Source organism: Eleutherodactylus coqui, chromosome 1 (genome assembly GCF_035609145.1).
Source record: "Eleutherodactylus coqui strain aEleCoq1 chromosome 1, aEleCoq1.hap1, whole genome shotgun sequence".
Lineage (NCBI taxonomy): Eukaryota > Metazoa > Chordata > Amphibia > Anura > Eleutherodactylidae > Eleutherodactylus > Eleutherodactylus coqui.
This window is the reverse complement of record NC_089837.1, coordinates 23,949,751-23,973,427: the sequence shown is the minus strand read 5'-3', so window position 1 is coordinate 23,973,427 and position 23,677 is coordinate 23,949,751. Positions and strand designations below refer to the sequence as shown.

At 45.6% G+C, this 23,677-nt stretch overlaps 2 protein-coding genes across 2 annotated transcripts; both read right to left on the bottom strand.

The window, feature by feature from the left end:
• Window positions 1-288: 288 nt before the first annotated feature.
• LOC136606645 (taste receptor type 2 member 9-like) lies at window positions 289-3,785 on the bottom strand. The gene is made up of 2 exons (XM_066589014.1): window positions 3,641-3,785; window positions 289-1,184 (listed from the first exon to the last, which is right to left on the bottom strand). The coding sequence occupies exons 1-2, from the start codon at window positions 3,783-3,785 to the stop codon at window positions 289-291; spliced, it is 1,041 nt and encodes a 346-aa protein (XP_066445111.1).
• Window positions 3,786-15,940: 12,155 nt separating this feature from the next.
• LOC136606491 (taste receptor type 2 member 39-like) lies at window positions 15,941-16,864 on the bottom strand. Its single transcript, XM_066589009.1, has one exon. It carries the CDS (start codon window positions 16,862-16,864, stop codon window positions 15,941-15,943), a length of 924 nt encoding a protein of 307 aa, XP_066445106.1.
• Between the last annotated feature and the right edge of the window lie 6,813 nt (window positions 16,865-23,677).

Here is a 23,677-nt window from a genome sequence, read left to right as displayed (position 1 = left end):
GAGCATATTTGCGTGTATATTTGTGTATGTAAAATGTACACACGCAATACACCAAAGCACACGCAAAACAGCATAGCTCATTCTGCAAAAACGCTGCGCTCACAAGAATCCAGCCTAACTTCTTCTGAGTTCTGGAGTTAAATAATGTTGTAAAGAGTGTTCAGCGTAGAATAAGAAGCTCCGCACTACTATACAACTCTAATCCTTGTATTCCTAAAAACCTAACAGAACTACAAACCTTGATCATTTCATTTAGTATAGATATAAAAGGTTTATACTTCCTTCTTATTACTGGAAGACTGTCTCCACTGGAGCTTCTGGGTCACCACATTGTCTCCTCAGCATGTGGACCATATTGGAGACCTGAATCCTTAGCTTAGTCGTCACATAGATCAGATAGATGGAATGGAGGGTGGGAAAAATCTGCCAAATAAAGTAAACTCCCAATAAGCCAAATGCATCATACCAGTATGCATAAGTCAGCTCAATGATGATATAGACAGTGGAGCTCAAAAGGGAGAATCCGGTGAACTTGATTGTCTTGTAGTAAGTATCCAGATGACTTGTTCTATGCCTTCCGGATCTCATTCGACTCACATGATGGTAAAGACAGATAATGAGCAGAACTGAGGAAATGAAATAGGTGAGAAGAGGTCCGCTGCACCCAAATATGAAAGTTAGGACGTTCAAGCCAGTGTAGACATTGAAATATGTCTCCTGGGTTGAGTTATGAGGGATTTTGAAGGTATCCATCCAACCATGGACGGAAGCAAAGCTGATGGACACCACAATGGATGCCACAATCAGAAGGAGGACTCTATTCAACACAAGGATCTTCAGTCGTAAGAAGAAGGGGTTGTGTAAGGTTGAGATCTTCAAGAAGAAGATGACAGAGAGCAGAGTGGACAACCAGATGCTGGAGTAGACGGAAGACAACTCAAGAAACAAAACTGATGCAAAAAATAATACACTTCTTCTATAGAAGTAAATGTCATGAAAAACATTCAGCAGGCATGTGACCTGGAAGACCATCCTGGAAATCCCGAGGGAGGTCATAACTTTGTCAGCTGTGGATATCATTCTTCCTTTCTTCCACTCGGAGATGTTCACAGCTACAATAAATACATTGATGAGAAATCCGGCCAGAAAGGAAAGTCCTACTGCCAAGATGAGGATGTGATATCCTACGGATAGAGTCAAAGGGTCATCCATTAGTAATCCGACTTAGTATCCCGTTCTTATGACAGCTTACACCGGCCACTGCTGAGCTGACAACTGATATTATGATGTGCAAAGCAAGTGGAGATGCAAAATGACTGCAGGTGATTATATGAACTCAAAGAATGCAAATGGTAGAGATTTTACTAATCAGGGCTGGGCTTGTCGAATACAGCAGATGTGAGTTTATCAAATGTAGGAGAATTTGTTGGGTGCAGCAGCTATAGCTTGTGGGGACCCAGACTTGTCACTACAAAAGTCCTAATGTAATTCTGAGAAAGTCGTGTTAAACTGTTTATTCTGCTTTATGTTGTTAAAGGAGCTCAGAAGTCTATAAAAATCTCTGTTCAGTTCCAGAACCTTCAGTGTGAATAAAAGTGGAGAGAAGAGAGAAGACTAGGTGTAGCAAGAACTGCACACAGCTGGTTAAGAGGCAGCTACATACCGCCTCATCCCTGAGGGCGCCTCACATGGGAATAAGAGCAAAAATGCACGGGATAGTTTACATTTTTGTACAGTGAAGGTCGCTATATCACAAGTGTATCTGTGCATTTTACTGTGCTATTTGCCCTGCTGGGGACCCTTCACATCACATCCTGTGACTTAAAGGGGTTGTCCCGCGAAAGCAAGTGGGGTTATACACTTCTGTATGGCCATATTAATGCACTTTGTAATATACATCGTGCATTAATTATGAGCCATACAGAAGTTATTCACTTACCTGTTCCGTTGCTAGCGTCCCCGTCGCCATGGTGCCGTCTAATTTCAGCGTCTAATCGCCCGATTAGACGCGCTTGCGCAGTCCGGTCTTCTCCCTGGTGAATGGGGCCGCTCGTGCCGGAGAGCTGGTCCTCGTAGCTCCGCCCCGTCACGTGTGCCGATTCCAGCCAATCAGGAGGCTGGAATCAGCAATGGACCGCACAGAGCCCACGGTGCATCATGGGAGAAGACCCGCGGTGCATCGTGGGAGAAGATCCCGACAGCCATCTTACTAAGGTAAGGAAGAAGTCGCCGCAGCGCGGGGATTCGGGTAAGTACTAAACTTTTTTTTTTTTAACACATGCATTGGGTTTGTCTCGCGCCGAACGGGGGGCCTATTGAATAAAGAGAAAACCCGTTTCGGCGCGGGACAACCCCTTTAAAGGCTGTGCAGCCTTATTAGTCCCTGGTGTGCTGTTTTCCCCTGAAGATTGTGCAGTTTAAATGCGTGGGTATCGCTTGCGCACCCCACCATAGACTCCTATTGTGCAGTTTTTCTTCGTGTGAGCAAAATACGCACACGAAAGTGAGAATGAACCCATTGAAGACACTTGTGTAAAGAAGCCCTGAGGGCATCGCAGTGTGGGAAAAAAATCTGACACTTCCTGTCTTTGCCGTTCCCTCAGAATACCTTGGCCATTGTTTTCAATGGGGCTGGAAAACACATTGTAGAGCATGAGATGCGCACGCGATGCGATGTTGCCCATTGAAAAAGTTGCAAAACACTTCTCGATCCTCTTCTGAGCCGCCCCGGATGATTGCTATTTCTGTGAAATGATGAGTTTTTAATACATCTGCAGGAAATTTGCACATTAGCACGCAGATACCAGGCCAGAGTTTCGCGGCCCGATATCACGCTGACCCGTGTAAAATGGGCCTTAGTTATTGGCAGAGAAGATTAAAACTGAACTGTAATTGGAGCCTTCTGTTTTACAGATTATGTACCCGCTGCTGTAACGCCGGTGAGACGGGGCTCAGTGTGTGCAGCGCTACGAGGAGGGAAATAAAGAATTATTTGAAGAGAAGAACCAACATTAATCCTGCTGAAATTCTGAAAGACCGTTTGCTGTTTTTGTAGAACGCTACTGCCTTATTGGTGCAACAGAGGATGATTAGCTAACTTTTACTGTGCCATAGATCCCCAAGATGGCGCTGGCACATGTCCAAATTTTTACTCTGCTTTCATTGCAGTCAAAAAGGGGAGGTTTCAACCCCCTGCAAAAAACAGCTCTGTGCAAGAAGGCAAGCCCCACCAAAGGGTGGATATTTTGTTACTTGGTGTCAGAACTCCACAGGAAATGGGCAGCAGTAAAGAAGTCTCTGAGGATAGAGGAGCTGCTGCACTACTCTATGATACCATCATAATGGCTACCCATCAGTGAACTCTCAGTGGCTTTTTCAAATCAGAGCTCCAGGAGTACCTCCTGGAAATTTGGACCTAGAGCTGTCCCCGCCACCGCCACAGCCCAACCACCCAAGGAAACGGAACCCACCATGATGTCTTCCACTGCGTAGCCCCACCATCAAGACAGTTATTGCCCCCCATGGATTGTTGTGTACAAGAGTATCTCCTTAAGTCTGCGATCTGCCTACTTCCCTCCTCACCTGGTGGAGCATATAGTTGGATGTCTGCCACTCCCTCTGCTACCTGAGTGGGTCCTACCTCCAATCTGGTCCTTCCTGGTCTTTGATGATGGTGATTTGGAGTCAGCGCCCCAGCATACATCAGGACCTGTGCTGGAAGTGGTACCAATGCCCAGGCCCGGCCATGCTCTGGAAGTGGCACCAATGCCCAGGCTAGACCCCATGCTGATACAAAAAAATAATGGAAGTCTGCAAACAGGCCTAGCTGCGCAGTAGTGTAATGGAAACACTACAATTCCCAGCAGCCACCCAGTAAAATGCATACGGTCAGATGTAACCCAACAAAGGAGCTTTAGTTTTTTTTTTGGCACAGAGGATAGAGGATGTATAGTGTATATCACTTTCCCTGTAGAAGTGGCTGCGGCAGTACGCTGTTGGTCAAATTCACTGCAGACAGAGAACGGTATAAATAAGTATGGAATTATTTGCGCGCACTTTCACGCTGAGAGCGGTATTTTAACGCAAACTTCAGCCAGAAAAAGAAAAAAAAAAACGGAAGACTGCAAACAGGCCTAGCTGCGCAGTAGTATTATGGAAGCACTACAACTCCCAGCAGCCACCCAGTAAAATGCACATGGTCAGAGGTAGCCCTAAGAAGGACCGTTGGGGTTCTTGTAGACAGGATCCTACACTAACACTCTCCCTATAGCAACTCCCTGATCTCTCCCCATGTGTGTCTGAGGCGAGCCGCGGCCGGGACCACTTTAAATACTCAGGGGTCACTTGATCTCGCCAGCCACTCACTGCAGGGGGGTGGGATAGGGCTGACACGTCACAGGAGGAAGTTGTAATGCCTTCCCTGCATGTCTATTGGCTAGAAAATGCGGGGAAGGAAATGGAATTGACTCGAGTACTGCGTGGTGTTCGATTCGAGTAACGAGCATCTCGAGTACCCTAATGCTCGAACAAGCATCAAGCTCGGACAAGTGTGCTCGCTCATCTCTAATCATTACGTGACATGATGTTTGTGGCTGTACAATGATACTAAACATGCCCATATGTTTAGGCTCTTCACAGAAAATCCACAGCATCTACAGTCCGAGCCACATGAACGAGATCAGAACAAATCTTCTCATTCACATGCTGCAGTAAGAAATCCTTGCAGAATTGACACGCAGCGCATAATTCAAATATTCAGCATGCCCATTTATGCTGTGGAATTTCAGTTGTGTTGGGGGGGGGGAGACTTCTTTAACCCCTTAGTGACGGCGCTATAGTAAAACTACGTCCTGCTGTTGCAGGACGTGTATGGAGGGAGGTAGCGCCGCTATCTCCCTCCATACAGCACGGGCGTCAGCTGTTTATTACAGCTGACACCTGCGGGCAATAGCCGCGCTCGGCCGCTCACGGTTAATAACCCCTTTAAATGCCGCTGTCAGTTCTGACAGCAGCATTTAAATCCCCCGAACTCTGTTCAGGGGTCCCGCACGGCCCCCCCGCGGTGAGATCTGGGGAGCCATGCAGGAGTCATGGCAGCCGGGGGCCTAATGAAAGGCCCCAGGGCTGCCTTAGCAGACTGCCTATCAAGCCATCCCCGTGGGGTGGCTTGATAGACTGCCTGTGAAAAGCAGTATTACGTAATGCTATAGCATTACATCATACTGCAGGAGCGATCAAAGCATCGCATGTTGAAGTCCCCCAGGGGGTCTTCAAAGTAAAGTAAAAAAAAATCAATAAAGTTTTTTTAATTGTAAAAAAAAGTTATAAAAGTTTAAATCTCTCCCCTTTAGCCATATCTATTATTAAAAAATCTAAATCGTAAAATAAAAATATGTATTTGGTATCGCCGCATTCGTAAAAAAAATAAAGAACGCCACAAATACACTTTTTTAGTTACCCTGTCTCCCAGAAAAAAACGCAATAAAAAGCAATCAAAAAGTCGTATGTATTCGAAATTGATACTATCGGAAACTACAGGACATCCCACAAAAAATGAGCCCTTGCTCAACTACGTCAACAAAAATAAAAAAGTTATTGCACGCACAAAATGACCGCAGAAAATAATTGAAAAAAATTAAATATCTTGAAAAAAAAAATACAAGTACAAAAGCAAAAAAAAAACTATATAAGTTTGGTATTGTAGTAATCGTACTGACCCATAGAATAAAAATATCAGGTCGTTTTTGTTGCAGTTTATGCTCCGTAGAAACAGCATGCACCGAAAAAGTTTTTCAGTAAATTATATGGTACAATTAATAGTGCCATTGAAAAATACAACTCATCCCGCAAAAAAACAAGCTCTCATACAGTGATGTAGATGGATAAATAAAGGAACTACGATTTTTTAAAAGGGAGTAGGAAAAAACAAAAATGGAAAAAAGCAAAAAAGCTCCGTCACTAAAGGGTCAAATGAGGCGGTGAAATCTGCATCAAAATTTTCATGCAAATTTTTATGCGACTTGGCACTAAAATCTGCAGTGGATTTTCCCCTGCGGACAATCTGCTGCAGGTAAACAGTCTAAAAACTGCAAAACAACAAAAAACTATAAAATAAAAAAAACCTGAAAATTTGGAGCAACACATAAAGAGGGCCCATGCCTCTCACCCGGGGAGGTTTGTCATTCTGCAAATGCATCTGCATTTTGTATTTTTATGACTAGTGGAAGGAATGACTGATAAGTTTTCTGGAGCCTCATTTTTTTTGTTTTTTTTTCTTCAGAGAATGGACTTCATTGCAAGTTGACTATAATTGGTGAAATCTGGTTTACAAATTCACTTTTTTTTTTTTCAAATCAAATTTTTATTGAGATTTTCCATTTTGAACATACAGATTCTCCAGCGGGGAGAATGATATCTTGAGTAATAACTTTATGGAGATCATCAATAGATAGTATAAAGTGGATAAACATTTATAAACAAGATATCATAATCAAGCATCTCTTAGAAACTAACACCCGCACAAGTCAAAAGGTGACCTGCGAGGGAGGAAGAAAGAAATTGGGGGGCAAGGAAAGGGGAAAGAAAGGGAAAGGGGAGGCATGAGGGGTGGGGTGGGGGAGGGGTAAGAGAATCAAGAATTGTTTCTCTTGAGGACTGTCCAAATGTAAATTATTGTCCATGTTTGACTCACGTCCGTTTTCACGTCTAAGGTACTCATCACTGAGTGACTGGCACAGGAACCTAGGTGTGCTGAATAATTGCCTGTAGGAACAGGTTGAGAACTCTCAAAACATCTATCCTATAAATCATAATTAACCATGAGAAATTAGGCCTATTTCCCCAGGGAAGAGGAATGGGCAATTTGTCTCCAGGGGCCCCGGATTACATTAGATCCATCATGTGTGCCCCTATTCCAGCTAGAAAGCTCTTCAAGGTTGAAAATTAGGTTGACTTTAGCTTTCCATTGAGAGACAGTTGGTGGTGATTTGTGGAGCCACATGAGCGGTCTCAGGGTCTTTTCCACATCTAGGAGAGATACCAGAAGTATGTCCTTAAGTGGATGAAAATCTGCAGAAGGCTTCCATATAAGTACCATCTCAGCGGAGATGGAAAGACCCGGTTTAAGCATTCTGAACACATCTCCTACATCCAGTATTCCCACTGAGCAGTCCCACCAGATATGTTTCAAGGAGCCTTCAGCTGAGTTACATCTCCAGCATTTATAGTGGGGAGATAGCTTGTAGGCATGCAGCCATTGTGGAGTCTTATACCATCTGACTGGAGCTCTTCTGACTACTTTTGACCTGCCCTAGGTTGGCCTCACACGGGCGTATTTGTCCATGCACAGTTTCTGCACATCACACAGTGAGTAGAACCCATTGATTTCAATCGATCTATTTACATGTGTATATTTATTCCTGCACATGTTTGTCACGCAAAACAATACACATGTTCTATCTTCCCATGTATTTGGGCACCATAATTCCCCATAGAACTCAATGGTGATGCGCAAATGTGTGCGCAATACATTAGCTAATGAGGGATACGCTGCATAATTGTGCAGGAAAAGAACACATCTTGAATACATTAGACTAATTATCCATTCCGAAGGCCGGGAGCATAAGTGCATATTTTTTGGGATGCATAAATGCCTTGTGTGCGGAAAAAAACAAAAATATATACCCTGATGCGTACGCAAAAAAACAACTTTCATTCCACAAGTACTCGGCGCTCATCCGTTTACAAATTCCCATTAGCTGGTATGAAGGCGGCCTCAGGCCGTATTTACATGGCCAAAAGCAAGTGACAGCAGACATTATCAGGCACCATTCGCATCACTCAGCGCACGGACACGCGGTACAGGTGATGTGCGGCAGCTTGCACATTGCAAGTCCAATTCTAGGCCGAGACCTGCTACTGTTCTCCTTCCATTGTCTCTGACCACCTCTATAACTTGAAACTTTATAGCATCAAGGTTGTTATTACGTTTGTCTCTCACATGTGTGGCCAGGCTGGTTTGTTCCCCTCGACTAATGTTGCCAATATCCGTCTACGCAGTTGCTGAATGGTTTTGCCAACATAGTCCCCTCGCCCTGACTTATTCCTAACTCAATAGGTTTCTTTATATAATATCTGATATATACAGTATCTGACACTGTACATCTTGAGATGATATCTGATATGGTCTGAGATGTGGTGCCTATGTGACATCTAAGGAAACACCACTTAGATAACATTTCTATCCACCAATTGTAAATATTGGATCTCATAAGAATAGTGAGTATATGTTGAGCCATCATTAAATTAATAAGAAACCAAATAACAGCTATGTGGTAATAAATAAGAGATTGGGTAAATAATTAGATGAATAACATCAGTCTTAATCTCTACCAAAGGATATTATCATGGTCGATTGACAGAAACTGTATATAACATATCCTACGATATACATTACAAAATAATGTAGTGAGGGAATGTGAATGTTCATAAATGTATACCATCTATAATTGATTTGTAACATCAACTCCAGTCTGGGCTTTAATAGCTCTGATAGTTCTGATGCTCTTGCAACCCTACCGTGTATTGGGAAATATGCCCCCTTGTTGCTGCGCACTGTTACCATGACAGCGGGTCGCTTGCACATCATCAGGTGATGACATACTCCTGGTTGGCAGTGGTTGGCATCTCAGGGTCTGGGGACACAGTGCGCATGCGCGAGATCACAGAACATCGCAATGTCACGGCATGGTGTCACCGCAGATGCTATCGGATGCTGATTGGAGCATCGGAGATGATTACATAAATACATGAGGGGACAATACAAGGATCTCTCCCAGGATCTGTTTATACCCAGGACTGTGACGGTAACAAGAGGACATCCGCTACATTTAGAGGAAAGCAGGTTTCATCACCAACATAGAAAGGGGTTCTTTACTGTAAGAGCAGTTAGACTGTGGAACTCTCTGCCGGAGGATGTGGTGATGGCAAAATCCATAGAGGAGTTTAAAAGGGGACTTGATGTCTTTCTGGAGAGGAAGGATATTACAGGTTATAAATCTTAGGTTAATTATTAATCCGGGTATACAGGCAGGTAGGAACTATTAGGGGTTTATCCAGGGAACAGTCTGATTGCCATTAGGGAGTTGGGAAGGAATTTTTTCCCCAAAAGGGCTAATTGGCTTCTGCTCTTGGGGTTTTCTGCCTTCCTCTGGATCAACACAGGAGGATAGACAGGCTGGACTAGATGGACATTGTCTTCATTCGGCCTTACGAACTATATATATGTTACTATGATTAGGGTATATAAGCCCTGTAAGGTTGAATACCTACCATCTATGCTCTAATGATCACAGCCTGCCTGGCTGTTTAATCTGTCTACACCAAATATCTATCTATCCATCCTAATGACGTAGCCTTACTATCATAGCTACCGAAACGCGTCGATGGGAAGGGAACGCATATAAGTTTAAAATTTAGCCCTCTGAACATCTAGCCGCAGCTATCAGTAGCAGAGTAATCAATCTGCAGGTTAGCTGGCTTGATGAGACAATGAAATAATAAAATATAGGAGCGCTTTATCAGGGTATCTGGCTGAATAGGAGCTGGATTAATAATAAATAATAATAATCTTTATTTGTATAGCGCCAACTTATTCCGCAGTGCTATAATTAATTTATAATATAAAGTTTTTTATATTATTGGACCTGATTGAGACAATCGGGGGAAGTGGGAGCTTATCCCACATATGCTTGGGATTATCATAGCTGACCTTGCGCATATATGATAACTGTGGTTAATTCCACACATGTTATATACTATTTAGTAGAGATGAGCGAGCATACTCGTCCGAGCTTGAGTATACTCGTTCGAGTATTAGGGTGCTCGAGATGCTCGTTACTCGAGACGAGCACCACGCGGTACTCGTCTCGATTAAACGAGCACTGACCATTAAATTCAATGGAGCCGGCAATACAGCCGGCTCCATTGAAAGCAATGGGCTGCCGGCGATCTCAGGATGAATTTTCAGGAAGGGCTTAAAAATATAAGCCCTTCCCTGAAAATCATCCGAAAATGTGTAAAAATATAAAAAAATAAAAATATGTCAGCATAAAGATCGTTCACCTCTGCCATAGCTGTAACAGCTGTGGCAGAGAAGAACGATGTTAGCCCATTGAATTCAATGAAGCCGGCAATACAGCCGGCTCCATTGAAAGCAATGGGCTGCCGGCGAGCGCGGGAGTGAGACCCCCCCCCTCGCACTGCGTGCTTGTTGTCAATGGAGCCGCGGCTGCTGCCGGCGGCTCCATTGAAAACAATGCTCTGCCGGTCCCCTGCATTCTTTTCCAGGGAAGGGCTTTACATATATGCCCTTCCCTGAAAAAGAAACATTTTAGTGCAAAACAAAAAAAGAATTTAAAAAAACTTACCTCTCCGCCGCTTCTGTGACCCCCGCGGGCATGAAGAACACATCTGCCGCATGCGGCAGATGTATCCTTCACCCCCGCTAGTTAAAAGAATTCCCTGCTGCTACATCTGCCACATCTATGGCAGATGCAGCAAAAGGAATTCTTCAATTCTCAACTGCAGCTGTCACACATGACGGCTGCGGTAGAGAATCCTGCTGCCGGCATCCTGTCAATGGCTTTTCAGGGAAGGGCTTCATAAGCCCTTCCCTGAAAAGCCATTTAAAATAGTGCAAAAAATAAAAATAAAAAATTCTTACCTCACTTCAGCTGCCGGGGCTCAGCCGCGACTTCTAGCGCTGTCCCAGGCTCTGTAGTTCTGAGCTATCAGCAGCTGGGGATTTAAAATCCCCTCCTGCTGGTAGCTTTGATTGTGGTTGGCTAAATTGCTTCAGCCAATCACAATCAGAGCTACCAGCAGGAGGGGATTTTAAATCCCCAGCTGCTGATAGCTCAGCAGCGCTACAGAGCCGGGGACAGCGGCAGAAGTCCCCGCTGAGCCCCGCAGCTGTTAGTGGCTTTGCAGGGAAGGGCTTCATAAGCCCTTCCCTGAAAAGCCTTTTAAAATAGTAAAAAAAAAAAAAAAAAAATAGATACTCACCTCCCTTCAGCTGCGGGGCACAGCTGCGTCTTCTCCTGCTGTCCCCTGCACTGTGGTGCTGAACTGCTGATCTATCAGCAGCCGGGGATTTAAAATCCCCGCCTGCTGAATGAGCTGCCTCTGATTGGTCACAGCCTCACCAATCAGAGGCAGCTCTCACTCACACCCATTCATGAATTCATGAATGGGTGAGTGCTGCCTCTGATTGGCTCAGCGCAGGGACCAATCAGGGGCAGCTCTCACTCACACCCATTCATGAATTCATGAATAGTTGTCAGTGAGAGCTGCCTCTGATTGGTGAGGCTGTGACCAATCAGAGGCAGCTCATTCAGCAGGCGGGGATTTTAAATCCCTGGCTGCTGAATACTACAGAGAGCAGTTCAGGAGAACTGCCGGCCAGACGCGGCTGAACTCCGGCTTCAGCGGAAAGGTGAGTATACATTTTTTTTTTATTTTTACACATTTTAGGATGATTTTCAGGTAAGGGCTTATATTTTTAAGCCCTTCCCGAAAATTCATCCCGCGCTCGCCGGCAGCCCATTGCTTTCAATGGAGCCGGCTGTATTGCTGGCGCCATTGAATTCAATGGGCTAACATCGTTCTTCTCTGCCACAGCTGTTACAGCTGTGGCAGAGGAGAACGATCTTTATGCTGACATCTCTACTATTTAGGTCAGAGGATCGTACATTTAATTATCATATGTGATCCTTGTATCTTTATCCACATACCAACAATTATACTGAATAAAAGTGGATATTGCTGAATTGTTGACAAACTGGGAAAGGAAGGGAAGAACTCTAGATTGGTTCCCAGTAATATGTGCATTGCAAACAATTTGAGTAATGTCAAACATAGCTTCTAACACTGACTGAGACCCATATATATAGGAGTAAAGGTCAGCTCAAATTGTCCCAAATATTGGACATACTTAAAGGGGTTGTCCCGCGCCGAAACAGGTTTTTTTTTTTTCAATAGCCCCCCCGTTCGGCGCGAGACAAACCCGATGCAGAGATAAAAAAAACCAAACAGATAGTACTTACCCGAATCCCCGCGCTCCGGTGACTTCTTACTTACCTTGCGAAGATGGCCGCCGGGATCTTCACCCACGGTGGACCGCAGGTCTTCTGTGCGTTCCATTGCCGATTCCAGCCTCCTGATTGGCTGGAATCGGCACACGTGATGGGGCGGAGCTATGCGATGACACGTAGAAGGGGGCGGAGCCAGAACTCCGCTGCTGCCGAGACCCAAGAGAAGGGAGAAGACCGGACTGCGCAAGCGCGTCTAATCGGGCGATTAGACGCTGAAAATTAGACGGCACCATGGAGACGGGGACGCCAGCAACGGAACAGGTAAGTGAATAACTTCTGTATGGCTCATAATTAATGCACAATGTACATTACAAAATGCATTAATATGGCCATACAGAAGTGTATACCCCCACTTTGTTTCGCGGGACGAACCCCTCACAAGATATCTCATACCTAACGCAGGAGGAAGTGCGGAAGCGTCTAAAGAAAACTAAAATTGATAAATCGCCGGGCCCAGATGGATTACACCCAAGGATACTAAGGGAACTAAGTGACAAGATAGCTAGGCCGCTATACCTAATATTTCTAGACACTATCAAGACCGGAGTAGTACCATTGGATTGGCGCATTGCCAATCTGGTTCCAATTTACAAAAAAGGGAGCAAAAGTGAGCCTGGAAACTACAGGCCAGTAAATCTCACTTCAGTAACGGGAAAAATCATCGAGGGGATTCTGAGAGACGCCATCGATGAGTACCTCAAGGAAATTAAGGGAATAACTCCTCACCAGCATGGATTCATGAAGGGTCGCTCATGTCAGACAAATCTGATCAGTTTCTACGATGAAGTAAGCTCTAAGCTGGACCTGGGAGAGTCTATTGATCTCGTATATCTGGACTTCTCTAAAGCCTTTGACACCGTGCCACATAATAGGCTAATATACAAAATGAGGCAGCTCGGACTGGGCGCAAACGTGTGTACGTGGGTAAAAAATTGGTTCAATGATAGAAAGCAGAGGGTGGTAATAAATGGTTCGTACTCTGATTGGGCCACAGTCACTAGCGGGGTGCCACAGGGTTCAGTATTAGGCCCCACTCTGTTCAACATATTTATCAATGACCTGATAGAGGGGCTGCACAGCAAAATATCAATATTTGCAGATGACACAAAATTATACAATATAATTAATGCAACGGAGGACAATGTGCGGCTACAAACGGACCTGGATAAGCTGGGGGCTTGGGCAGGAAAATGGCAAATGAAGTTCAATGTTGAAAAGTGTAAGACTATGCACATGGGCAGGAGAAACGGATGTCACCAATATTCACTTAATGGGGTACCGCTGGGGAAAAGTGATATGGAAAAGGATCTGGGGGTATTAGTGGATAATAGACTAAACTGGAGTAACCAATGCCAGTCAGCTGCTGCAAAGGCAAATAACGTTTTGGGATGCATTAAAAGAGGTATAGGGGCGAAGGACGAGAACATTATCCTTCCATTATATAAGGCACTTGTCAGGCCTCACATGGAATACTGCGTACAATTCTGGTCACCGGTGCTCAGGAAAGATGTCACAGTGCTTGAGGGGGTTCAAAGAAGGGCAACTAAACTAATACATGGAATGACGGGACTGGAATACCCAGAGAGGCTGTCCAAATTGGGACTATTTACTCTTGAAAAAAGAAGGTTAAGAGGTGACCAAATAACCATGTATAAGTACATGAGGGGACAACACATGGATCTGTCCCGCGATCTGTTTACACCCAGGACCATGACGGTAACAAGAGGACATCCGCTACGATTAGAGGAAAGTAGGTTTCATCACCAACATAGAAGGGGATTCTTTACTGTAAGAGCAGTTAGACTGTGGAACTCTCTACCGGAGGAAGTGGTGATGGCAAAATCCATAGAGGAGTTTAAAAGGGGACTTGATGTCTTTCTGGAGAAGAAGGATATTACAGGATATAAATATTAGGTTAAGTGTCAATCCTGGTATATAGGCAGGTAGGAACTATTAGGGGTTGATCCAGGGAACAGTCTGATTGCCATTAGGGAGTCGGGAAGGAATTTTTTCCCCAAAAGGGCTAATTGGCTTCTGCCCTTGGGTTTTTTTTGCCTTCCTCTGGATCAACACAGGAGGATAGACAGGCTGGACTAGATGGACATTGTCTTCATTCAGCCTTACATACTATGTTACTATGTTTAATAAATGATTAGCGTGAGTGACAGTGATCACCCATTTGAGTATTTATACACATCTATACACGCACATATATATTTTTTAAACTATTTTTATAATAAAAGTTAATTTTTATCTTCCATCTTTTGGACCAACTCCTGGTTTTGGCTTACAAAATACTGATGGAAAATATGCCGGTGTGAAGGAGGATTAAGGCTAACTTAACAGAGGCGAGCGAGATATGGGGCCGTGAATCCTACCCTATATCTCACTCCCCCCTGAGCATGCAAGGCATTTTCATCATGGAACGCAGAGTTTCTCCCAATGTTTTCATGGGAGACATCGCATTGCATGCACGCAGCACGAGGTGCCGCCGGCCCCATTGGAAACAAAGGGTACAGCGATGTGAGAGCACGCACAAGATAGAACATGCCATGATTTGTTTCCTACATCACATCACAGTGCCAAGCAGGAAAACATCACTCATGTGTATGACCCTATTCAAAAGAATGGGGTTCATATTTGTGCAGGATATGTGGGTCTTGCAACACACAAAACTCACACGATTGTCTCGCCCGTTTGAAGGCAGCCTAAAGTTTTAGTTTTTTGCCAAAAAATGTGTTTCTCTGGTCGCACAAATATATTCTAATAAAGTTTCATTTTTGATGAGACGTCCCGGAGCTGTACACAGTTTTTCCTTCTACTTTTGTACTACATGTGTCAAACTCAACATCCATGGCCCACCATGTTTTTTTATGTGGCCCACGAGGTCAGAACACTTAACAGCCTTTTCTAGATTGGAGGGTCCTGAGCTGTGTTGGGAAGACCCTTTTGCACACTCTGGACATGTTTGCGGCCTGCTGCTGAGTACCGCAATCACAACCACCATCTTGTTCCTACACTGCAACTACAGGTAAGTTCTCTGGCTGTTACTGCCGCCCCCGAGCCTTTAGTGAGCACTGCCTATGTGCTTCTTCTGCTGAGCCTATCCTGTAGTACCACAGCTGCTTTCCGAGACTTGTACATACTAGCTGGGCACACCACAGCCCTAATTTAAATGATTTAGCCTTATGAGGTCCAGCTGTGTTCTCTTTTTCACAGATTTGCGCAGAGTTTTGCGCATTTGCGCACTTCGCATAGAATTCTATGGGGACCTTTGCTGCTCAAGCATCCAGAATGATAGAGCATGTTTTATTTTTTTAAGCTGTGAGAAATGCGCGCACAAAGTCAGGAAATGAGAATGAACCCATTGATATCGATGGGCTCTATTCTCTATTATACGCATATGTTTAGCGCACACAAATACATCTGTCCGAAGCTGCTCTAATGCTAATTACCACAAGGCTGAGAACATAATGGACTTTCTAAGTTCAGATTCACATGAGCATATTTGCGTGTATATTTGTGTATGTAAAATGTACACACGCAATACACCAAAGCACACGAAAAACAGCATAGTTCATTCTGCAAAAATGCTGCGCTCACAAGAATCCAGCCTAACTTCTTCTGAGTTCTGGAGTTAAATAATGTTGTAAAGAGTGTTCAGCGTAGAATAAGAAGCTCCGCACTACTATACAACTCTAATCCTTGTATTCCTAAAAACCTAACAGAACTACAAACCTTGATCATTTCATTTAGTATAGATATAAAAGGTTTATACTTCCTTCTTATTACTGGAAGACTGTCTCCACTGGAGCTTCTGGGTCACCACATTGTCTCCTCAGCATGTGGACCATATTGGAGACCTGAATCCTTAGCTTAGTCGTCACATAGATCAGATAGATGGAATGGAGGGTGGGAAAAATCTGCCAAATAAAGTAAACTCCCAATAAGCCAAATGCATCATACCAGTATAAATAAGTCAGCTCAATGATGATATAGACAGTGGAGCTCAAAAGGGAGAATCCGGTGAACTTGATTGTCTTGTAGTAAGTATCCAGATGACTTGTTCTATGCCTTCCGGATCTCATTCGACTCACATGATGGTAAAGACAGATAATGAGCAGAACTGAGGAAATGAAATAGGTGAGAAGAGGTCCGCTGCACCCAAATATGAAAGTTAGGACGTTCAAGCCAGTGTAGACATTGAAATATGTCTCCTGGGTTGAGTTATGAGGGATTTTGAAGGTATCCATCCAACCATGGACGGAAGCAAAGCTGATGGACACCACAATGGATGCCACAATCAGAAGGAGGACTCTATTCAACACAAGGATCTTCAGTCGTAAGAAGAAGGGGTTGTGTAAGGTTGAGATCTTCAAGAAGAAGATGACAGAGAGCAGAGTGGACAACCAGATGCTGGAGTAGACGGAAGACAACTCAAGAAACAAAACTGATGCAAAAAATAATACACTTCTTCTATAGAAGTAAATGTCATGAAAAACATTCAGCAGGCATGTGACCTGGAAGACCATCCTGGAAATCCCGAGGGAGGTCATAACTTTGTCAGCTGTGGATATCATTCTTCCTTTCTTCCACTCGGAGATGTTCACAGCTACAATAAATACATTGATGAGAAATCCGGCCAGAAAGGAAAGTCCTACTGCCAAGATGAGGATGTGATATCCTATGGATAGAGTCAAAGGGTCATCCATTAGTAATCCGACTTAGTATCCCGTTCTTATGACAGCTTACACCGGCCACTGCTGAGCTGACAACTGATATTATGATGTGCAAAGCAAGTGGAGATGCAAAATGACTGCAGGTGATTATATGAACTCAAAGAATGCAAATGGTAGAGATTTTACTAATCAGGGCTGGGCTTGTCCAATGCAGCAGATGTGAGATTATCAAATGGAGTAGAATTTGTTGGGTGCAGCAGCTATAGCTTGTGGGGACCCAGACTTGTCACTACAAAAGTCCTAATGTAATTCTGAGAAAGTCGTGTTAAACTGTTTATTCTGCTTTATGTTGTTAAAGGAACTCAGAAGTCTATAAAAAGTTCTGTTCAGTTCCAGAACCTTCAGTGTGAATAAAAGTGGAGAGAAGAGAGCAGACTAGGTGTAGCAAGACCTGCATACAGTTGGTTAAGAGGCAGCTACATACAGCCTCATCCCTGAGGGCGCCTCACATGGGAATAAGCGCAAAAATGCACGGGATAGTTTACATTTTTGTACAGTGAAGGTCGCTATATCACAAGTGTATCTGTGCATTTTCCTGTGCTATTTGCCCTGCTGGGGACCCTTCACATCACATCCTGTGACTTAAAGGGGTTGTCCCGCGAAAGGAAGTGGGGTTATACACTTCTGTATGGCCATATTAATGCACTTTGTAATGTACATCATGCATTAATTATGAGCTATACAGAAGTTATTCACTTACCTGTTCCGTTGCTGGCGTCCTCGTCTCCATGGTGCCGTCTAATTTCAGCGTCTAATCGCCCGATTAGACGCGCTTGCGCAGTCCGGTCTTCTCCCTGGTGAATGGGGCCGCTCGTGCCGGAGAGCTGGTCCTCGTAGCTCCGCCCCGTCACGTGTGCCGATTCCAGCCAATCAGGAGGCTGGAATCAGCAATGGACCGCACAGAGCCCACGGTGCACCATGGGAGAAGACCCGCGGTGCATCGTGGGTGAAGATCCCGACGGCCATCTTACTAAGGTAAGGAAGAAGTCGCCGCAGCGCGGGGATTCGGGTAAGTACTAAACGGTCTTTTTTTTTAACACATGCATTGGGTTAGTCTCGCGCTGAACGGGGGGGCCTATTGAATAAAGAGAAAACCCGTTTCGGCGTGGGACAACCCCTTTAAAGGCTGTGCAGCCTTATTAGTCCCTGGTGTGCTGTTTTCCCCTGAAGATTGTGCAGTTTAAATGCGTGGGTATCGCTTGCGCACCCCACCATAGACTCCTATTGTGCAGTTTTTCTTCGTGTGAGCAAAATACGCACACGAAAGTGAGAATGAATCCATTGAAAACACTTGTGTAAAGAAGCCCTGAGGGCATCGCAGTGTGGGAAAAAAATCTGACACTTCCTGTCTTTGCCGTTCCCTCAGAATACCTTGGCCATTGTTTTCAATGGGGCTGGAAAACACATTGTAGAGCATGAGATGTGCACGCGATGCGATGTTGCCCATTGAAAAAGTTGCAAAACACTTCTCGATCCTCTTCTGAGCCGCCCCGGATGATTACTATTTCTGTGAAATGATGAGTTTTTAATACATCTGCAGGAAATTTGCATATTATCACGCAGATACCAGGCCAGAGTTTCGCGGCCCGATATCACGCTCACCCGTGTAAAATGGGCCTTAGTTACTGGCAGAGAAGATTAAAACTGAACTGTAATTGGAGCCTTCTGTTTTACAGATTATGTACCCGCTGCTGTAACGCCGGTGAGACGGAGCTCAGTGTGTGCAGCGCTGCGAGGAGGGAAATAAAGACTTATTTGAAGAGAAGAACCAACATTAATCCTGCTGAAATTCTGAAAGACCGTTTGCTGTTTTTGTAGAACGCTACTGCCTTATTGGTGCAACAGAGGATGATTAGCTAACTTTTACTGTGCCATAGATCCCCAAGATGGCGCTGGCACATGTACAAATTTTTACTCTGCTTTCATTGCAGTCAAAAAGGGGAGGTTTCAACCCCATGCAAAAAACAGCTCTCTGCAAGAAGGCAAGTCCCATCAAGGGGTGGATACTTTGTTACTTGGTGTCAGAACTCCACCGGAAATGGGCAGCAGTAAAGAAGTCTCTGAGGATAGAGGAGCTGCTGCACCACTCTATGATACCATCATAATGGCTACCCATCAGTGAACTCTCAGTGGCTTTTTCAAATCAGAGCTCCAGGAGTACCTCCTGGAAATTTGGACCTAGAGCTGTCCCCGCCACCGCCACAGCCCAACCACCCAAGGAAACGGAACCCACCATGATGTCTTCCACTGCATAGCCCCACCATCAAGACAGTTATTGCCCCCCATGGATTGTTGTGTACAAGAGTAGCTCCTTAAGTCTGCGATCTGCCTACTTCCCTCCTCACCTGGTGGAGCATCTAGTTGGATGTCCTCCACTCCCTCTGCTACCTGAGTGGGTCCTACCTCCAACCTGGTCCTTCCTGGTCTTTGATGATGGTGATTTGGAGTCAGCGCCCCAGCATACATCAGGACCTGTGCTGGAAGTGGTACCAATGCCCAGGCCCATCTGAAGAAGCCCATTAGCTCTACTACATCTATATATAAACAGTAAAAAGGTAACACAGCTCACCAAAAATATTGGTCAACAACATTATACCAAACAGCCAACCTCCGATACGGGGGGGCGAACGTTAGAATAAATCCATAGAAAGGTATAATGAAAAAAGGTTTGGTACGGTGTTAGCCAGTAGAGCAAAATGTGATTGTTCTCAGCAAGAGAAACCACGTAATCTTGTAGATATAATACATTTTAATAGCTACCAAAAATACATGATGTTAATGCAAGCTTTCAAACTAACGCAGGGTTCTGCTTCAGGCTTAAATGAAATGGATCCAAAGAGGCATGGATATTTATACCCACATACTTATGACAAGGCACAGACATGGATGTGATTAATTTGCCCTTAAAAGAATACTACAGAAATACATACATCTTTAACTAGTCACTGATAAGGGAGTGAAGGTTTTATGGAACCTGAATTAGTGTTGGGTGGGGAGTCACCAGGCCAGCAGTGTTATCTGTGCTATAGATTTTTCATACATCTCATTCACGCATGAATCCTCGTGAAGAATTTAACCCTCTATTGAAAGTGTCATAAGTTGTTATAAATTTACATTATTGCTTTTCAGTATCATAACTTTCATTTCTTCTGTGTCATGTCCGTTACTATAAAAGTGCTCAGCGACAGGTAATTCTGTCTTTCTCTGTTTAATCGTGTGGTGATGAGATCTCATCCTCACTTTAAGTTTTTGTCCTGTTTCTCCAACATAAACCCTCCAACAGGACATTTACTGCACATGATCAGGTACACAATATCGGATGTGGAACACGTGAATGTCCCTGGGATCTCATAGTCCTGCTGTGTTGGGGATTAGTATCCTGTTCGAGGGCCGTACATGTGAGCAGGTCTTGCAGCTCCTTACCTTACAGGGATAAGTCATTTTTGTGTATCAGAGGGCAATGCACTCCTGATTATAAAGTTCCTCAGACTTGGAGGTTGCCTGTAACACAGAGGGGAGGGGGGGCCCGATCCGGTAATATGGTGTTCAGACGGTCATCCTTGTGTAGGGTAAGGTGGCGTTTCTTTTTTGGTTTTCCTTAGTACCACTAGCTGTGAATTGTAAGTCACTACTAGAGGTACATTTCCTTCCTTCTCTGTGTATCTGAGTAGTTGATTTCTGGGTATCCTGGTGGCTCTGGTGATTCCTGGGTATCCTGGTGGCTCTGGTGATTCCTGGGTATCCTAGTGGCTCTAGTGATTCCTGGGTATCCTGGTGGCTCTGGTGATTCCTGGGTATCCTGGTGGCTCTGGTGATTCCTGGGTATCTTGGTTAGAGATGAGCGAACGTACTCGTCCGAGCTTGATATTCGTGCGAATATTAGGGTGTTCGGGATGCTCGTTACTCGTAACGAGTACCACGCGGTGTTCCGGTTACTTTCAGTTTCCTCTCTGAGACGTTAGCGCGCTTTTCTGGCCAATTGAAAGACAGGGAAGGCATTACAACTTCACCCTGTGACGTTCAAGCCCTATACCACCCCCCTGCTGTGAGTGGCTGGAAAGATCAGATGTCACCCGAGTATAAAAATTGGCCCCTCCCGCGGCTCGCCACACATGCCTTGTGACTTAGCTGAGGGAAAGTACTATCGTGCTGGAGCTGCTGTAGGGAGAGCGTTAGGAGTTAGTGTAGGCTTCAAGAACCCCAACGGCCCTTCTTAGGGCCACATCTACTAGTGTGCAGTACTGTGTTAGCACAGTATTTTTATTTTTTTTTTCCAAAATTGGATCTGCAGAGCATTGCGCCCTGCAATAGGGACAGAAGTGGGGGTTAGGCAGGGAGAGTGTTAGGAGTTAGTGTAGGCTTCAAGAACCCCAACGGTCCTTTCTAGGGCCACATCTATCCGTGTGCAGTACTGTCCAGGCTGCTGTTAGCAGTGTTGCATTTTTATTTTTTTTCTCAAAACCGGCTGTGCAGAGCATTGCACCCGGCATTAATACTACAGGGATAGAATTGTGTAGGCAGGGCCAGAAGACATACATTATTCATTGAATACACGCAGTGTGGGTGTTCCTTGTAAAAAGCAGGGAAAAAAGTATATTTGCCCTGCCTGTGTCAGTCCTAAGGGCTCTGGGTACGTGTGCGCTGCGTGGAGAACGTAAAAAAATCAGACGCAACCAGCTACGGTTGAGTGCAGCCTTGCGCCAATTTCTTTCCTGCCTGGGAAATACCTGCTCTGCCACAGTTAGTAACTCTGCAACAGTAAAGTTCTGTGACAGTTTTGCAGGGCCGCAACACAGTTATTAAACTTATTATTCAGTGAATAGACGCAGTGGGCCTATCCTTTTAAACAAAAGGGAAAAAAGTATATTTGCCCTGCCTGTGTCAGTCCTAAGGGCTCTGGGTACGTGTGTGCTGCGTGGAGAACGTAAAAAAATCAGACGCAACCAGCTACGGTTGAGTGCAGCCTTGCGCCAATTTCTTTCCTGCCTGGGAAATACCTGCTCTGCCACAGTTAGTAACTCTGCAACAGTAAAGTTCTGTGACAGTTTTGCAGGGCCGCAACACAGTTATTAAACTTATTATTCAGTGAATAGACGCAGTGGGCCTATCCTTTTAAACAAAAGGGAAGAAAGTATATTTGCCCTGCCTCTGTCAGTCCTAAGGGCTCTGGGTACGTGTGTGCTGCGTGGAGAACGTAAAAAAATCAGACGCAACCAGCTACGGTTGAGTGCAGCCTTGCGCCAATTTCTTTCCTGCCTGGGAAATACCTGCTCTGCCACAGTTAGTAACTCTGCAACAGTAAAGTTCTGTGACACTTTTGCAGGGCCGCAACACAGTTATTAAACTTATTATTCAGTGAATAGACGCAGTGGGCCTATCCTTTTAAACAAAAGGGAAGAAAGTATATTTGCCCTGCCTGTGTCAGTCCTAAGGGCTCTGGGTACGTCTGTGCTGCGTGGAGAACGTAAAAAAATCAGACGCAACCAGCTACGGTTGAGTGCAGCCTTGCGCCAATTTCTTTCCTGCCTGGGAAATCAAATCACTGGTAATACAGCATGCTGAGGGGTAGGGGTAGGCCTAGAGGATGTGGACGCGGCCGAGGACGCGGAGGGCCAAGTGAGGGTGTGGGCACAGGCCGAGCCAGTGCGGTGGCCAGGGGTAGAGGCAGGGCCAGACCGAATAATCCACCAACTGTTTCCCAAAGCGCCCCCTCGCGCCATGCCACCCTGCACAGGTCAAGGTGCTCTACGGTGTGGCAGTTTTTCACAGAGACGCCTGACGACCAACGAACAGTGGTGTGCAACCTTTGTCGCGCCAAGATCAGCTGGGGAGGCACCACCAACAGCATGCGCAGGCATATGATGGCCAAGCACCCCACAAGGTGGGACGATGCCCGTTCACCGCCTCCGGTTTGCACCACTGCCTCTCCCCCTGTGCCCCAACCTGCCACTGAGATCCAACCCCCCTCTGAGGACACAGGCACTACCGTCTCCTGGCCTGCACCCACACCCTCACCTCCGCTGTCCTCGGCCCCATCCAGCAATGTCTCTCAGCGCAGCGTCCAGACGTCGCTAGTGCCACAGTTTGAGCGCAAGCGCAAGTACGACGCCACGCACCCGCACGCTCAAGCGTTAAACGTGCACATTGCAAAATTGATCAGCCTAGAGATGCTGCCGTATAGGCTTGTGGAAACGGAGGCTTTCAAAAGCATGATGGCGGCGGCGGCCCCACGCTACTCGGTTCCCAGTTGCCACTACTTTTCCCGATGTGCCGTCCCAGCCCTGCACGACCACGTCTCCCGCAACATTGTACGCGCCCTCACCAACGCGGTTACTGCCAAGGTCCACTTAACAACGGACACGTGGACAATCACAGGCAGGCAGGGCCACTATATCTCCCTAACGGCACATTGGGTGAATTTAGTGGAGGCTGGGACAGAGTCAGAGCCTGGGACCGCTCAGGTCCTACCCACCCCCAGAATTGCGGGCCACAGCTCGGTGGTGGTATCTGCGGCGGTGTATGCTTCCTCCACTAAAGCACCTTCCTCCTCCTCCTCCTCCAACGCAACCTCTGTCTCGCAATCAAGATGTGTCAGCAGCACGTCGCCAGCAGTCGGTGTCACGCGGCGTGGCAGCACAGCGGTGGGCAAGCGTCAGCAGGCCGTGCTGAAACTACTCAGCTTAGGAGAGAAGAGGCACACGGCCCACGAACTGCTGCAGGGTCTGACAGAGCAGATCGACCACTGGCTTGCGCCGCTGAGCCTCCAACCGGGCATGGTCGTGTGTG

Excerpts from the sequence above, each read along its gene's own strand:
- LOC136606491 (XM_066589009.1), bottom strand. The coding sequence starts at position 16,864 with ATGGATGACCCTTTGACTCTATCCATAGGATATCACATCCTCATCTTG.
- LOC136606645 (XM_066589014.1), bottom strand. The coding sequence starts at position 3,785 with ATGGGGTCTAGCCTGGGCATTGGTGCCACTTCCAGAGCATGGCCGGGC. Across the intron at positions 1,185-3,640 it reads CAGGAAGGACCAGATTGGAG|GATATCACATCCTCATCTTG; the intron begins GTAGGACCCACT and ends CTCTATCCGTAG.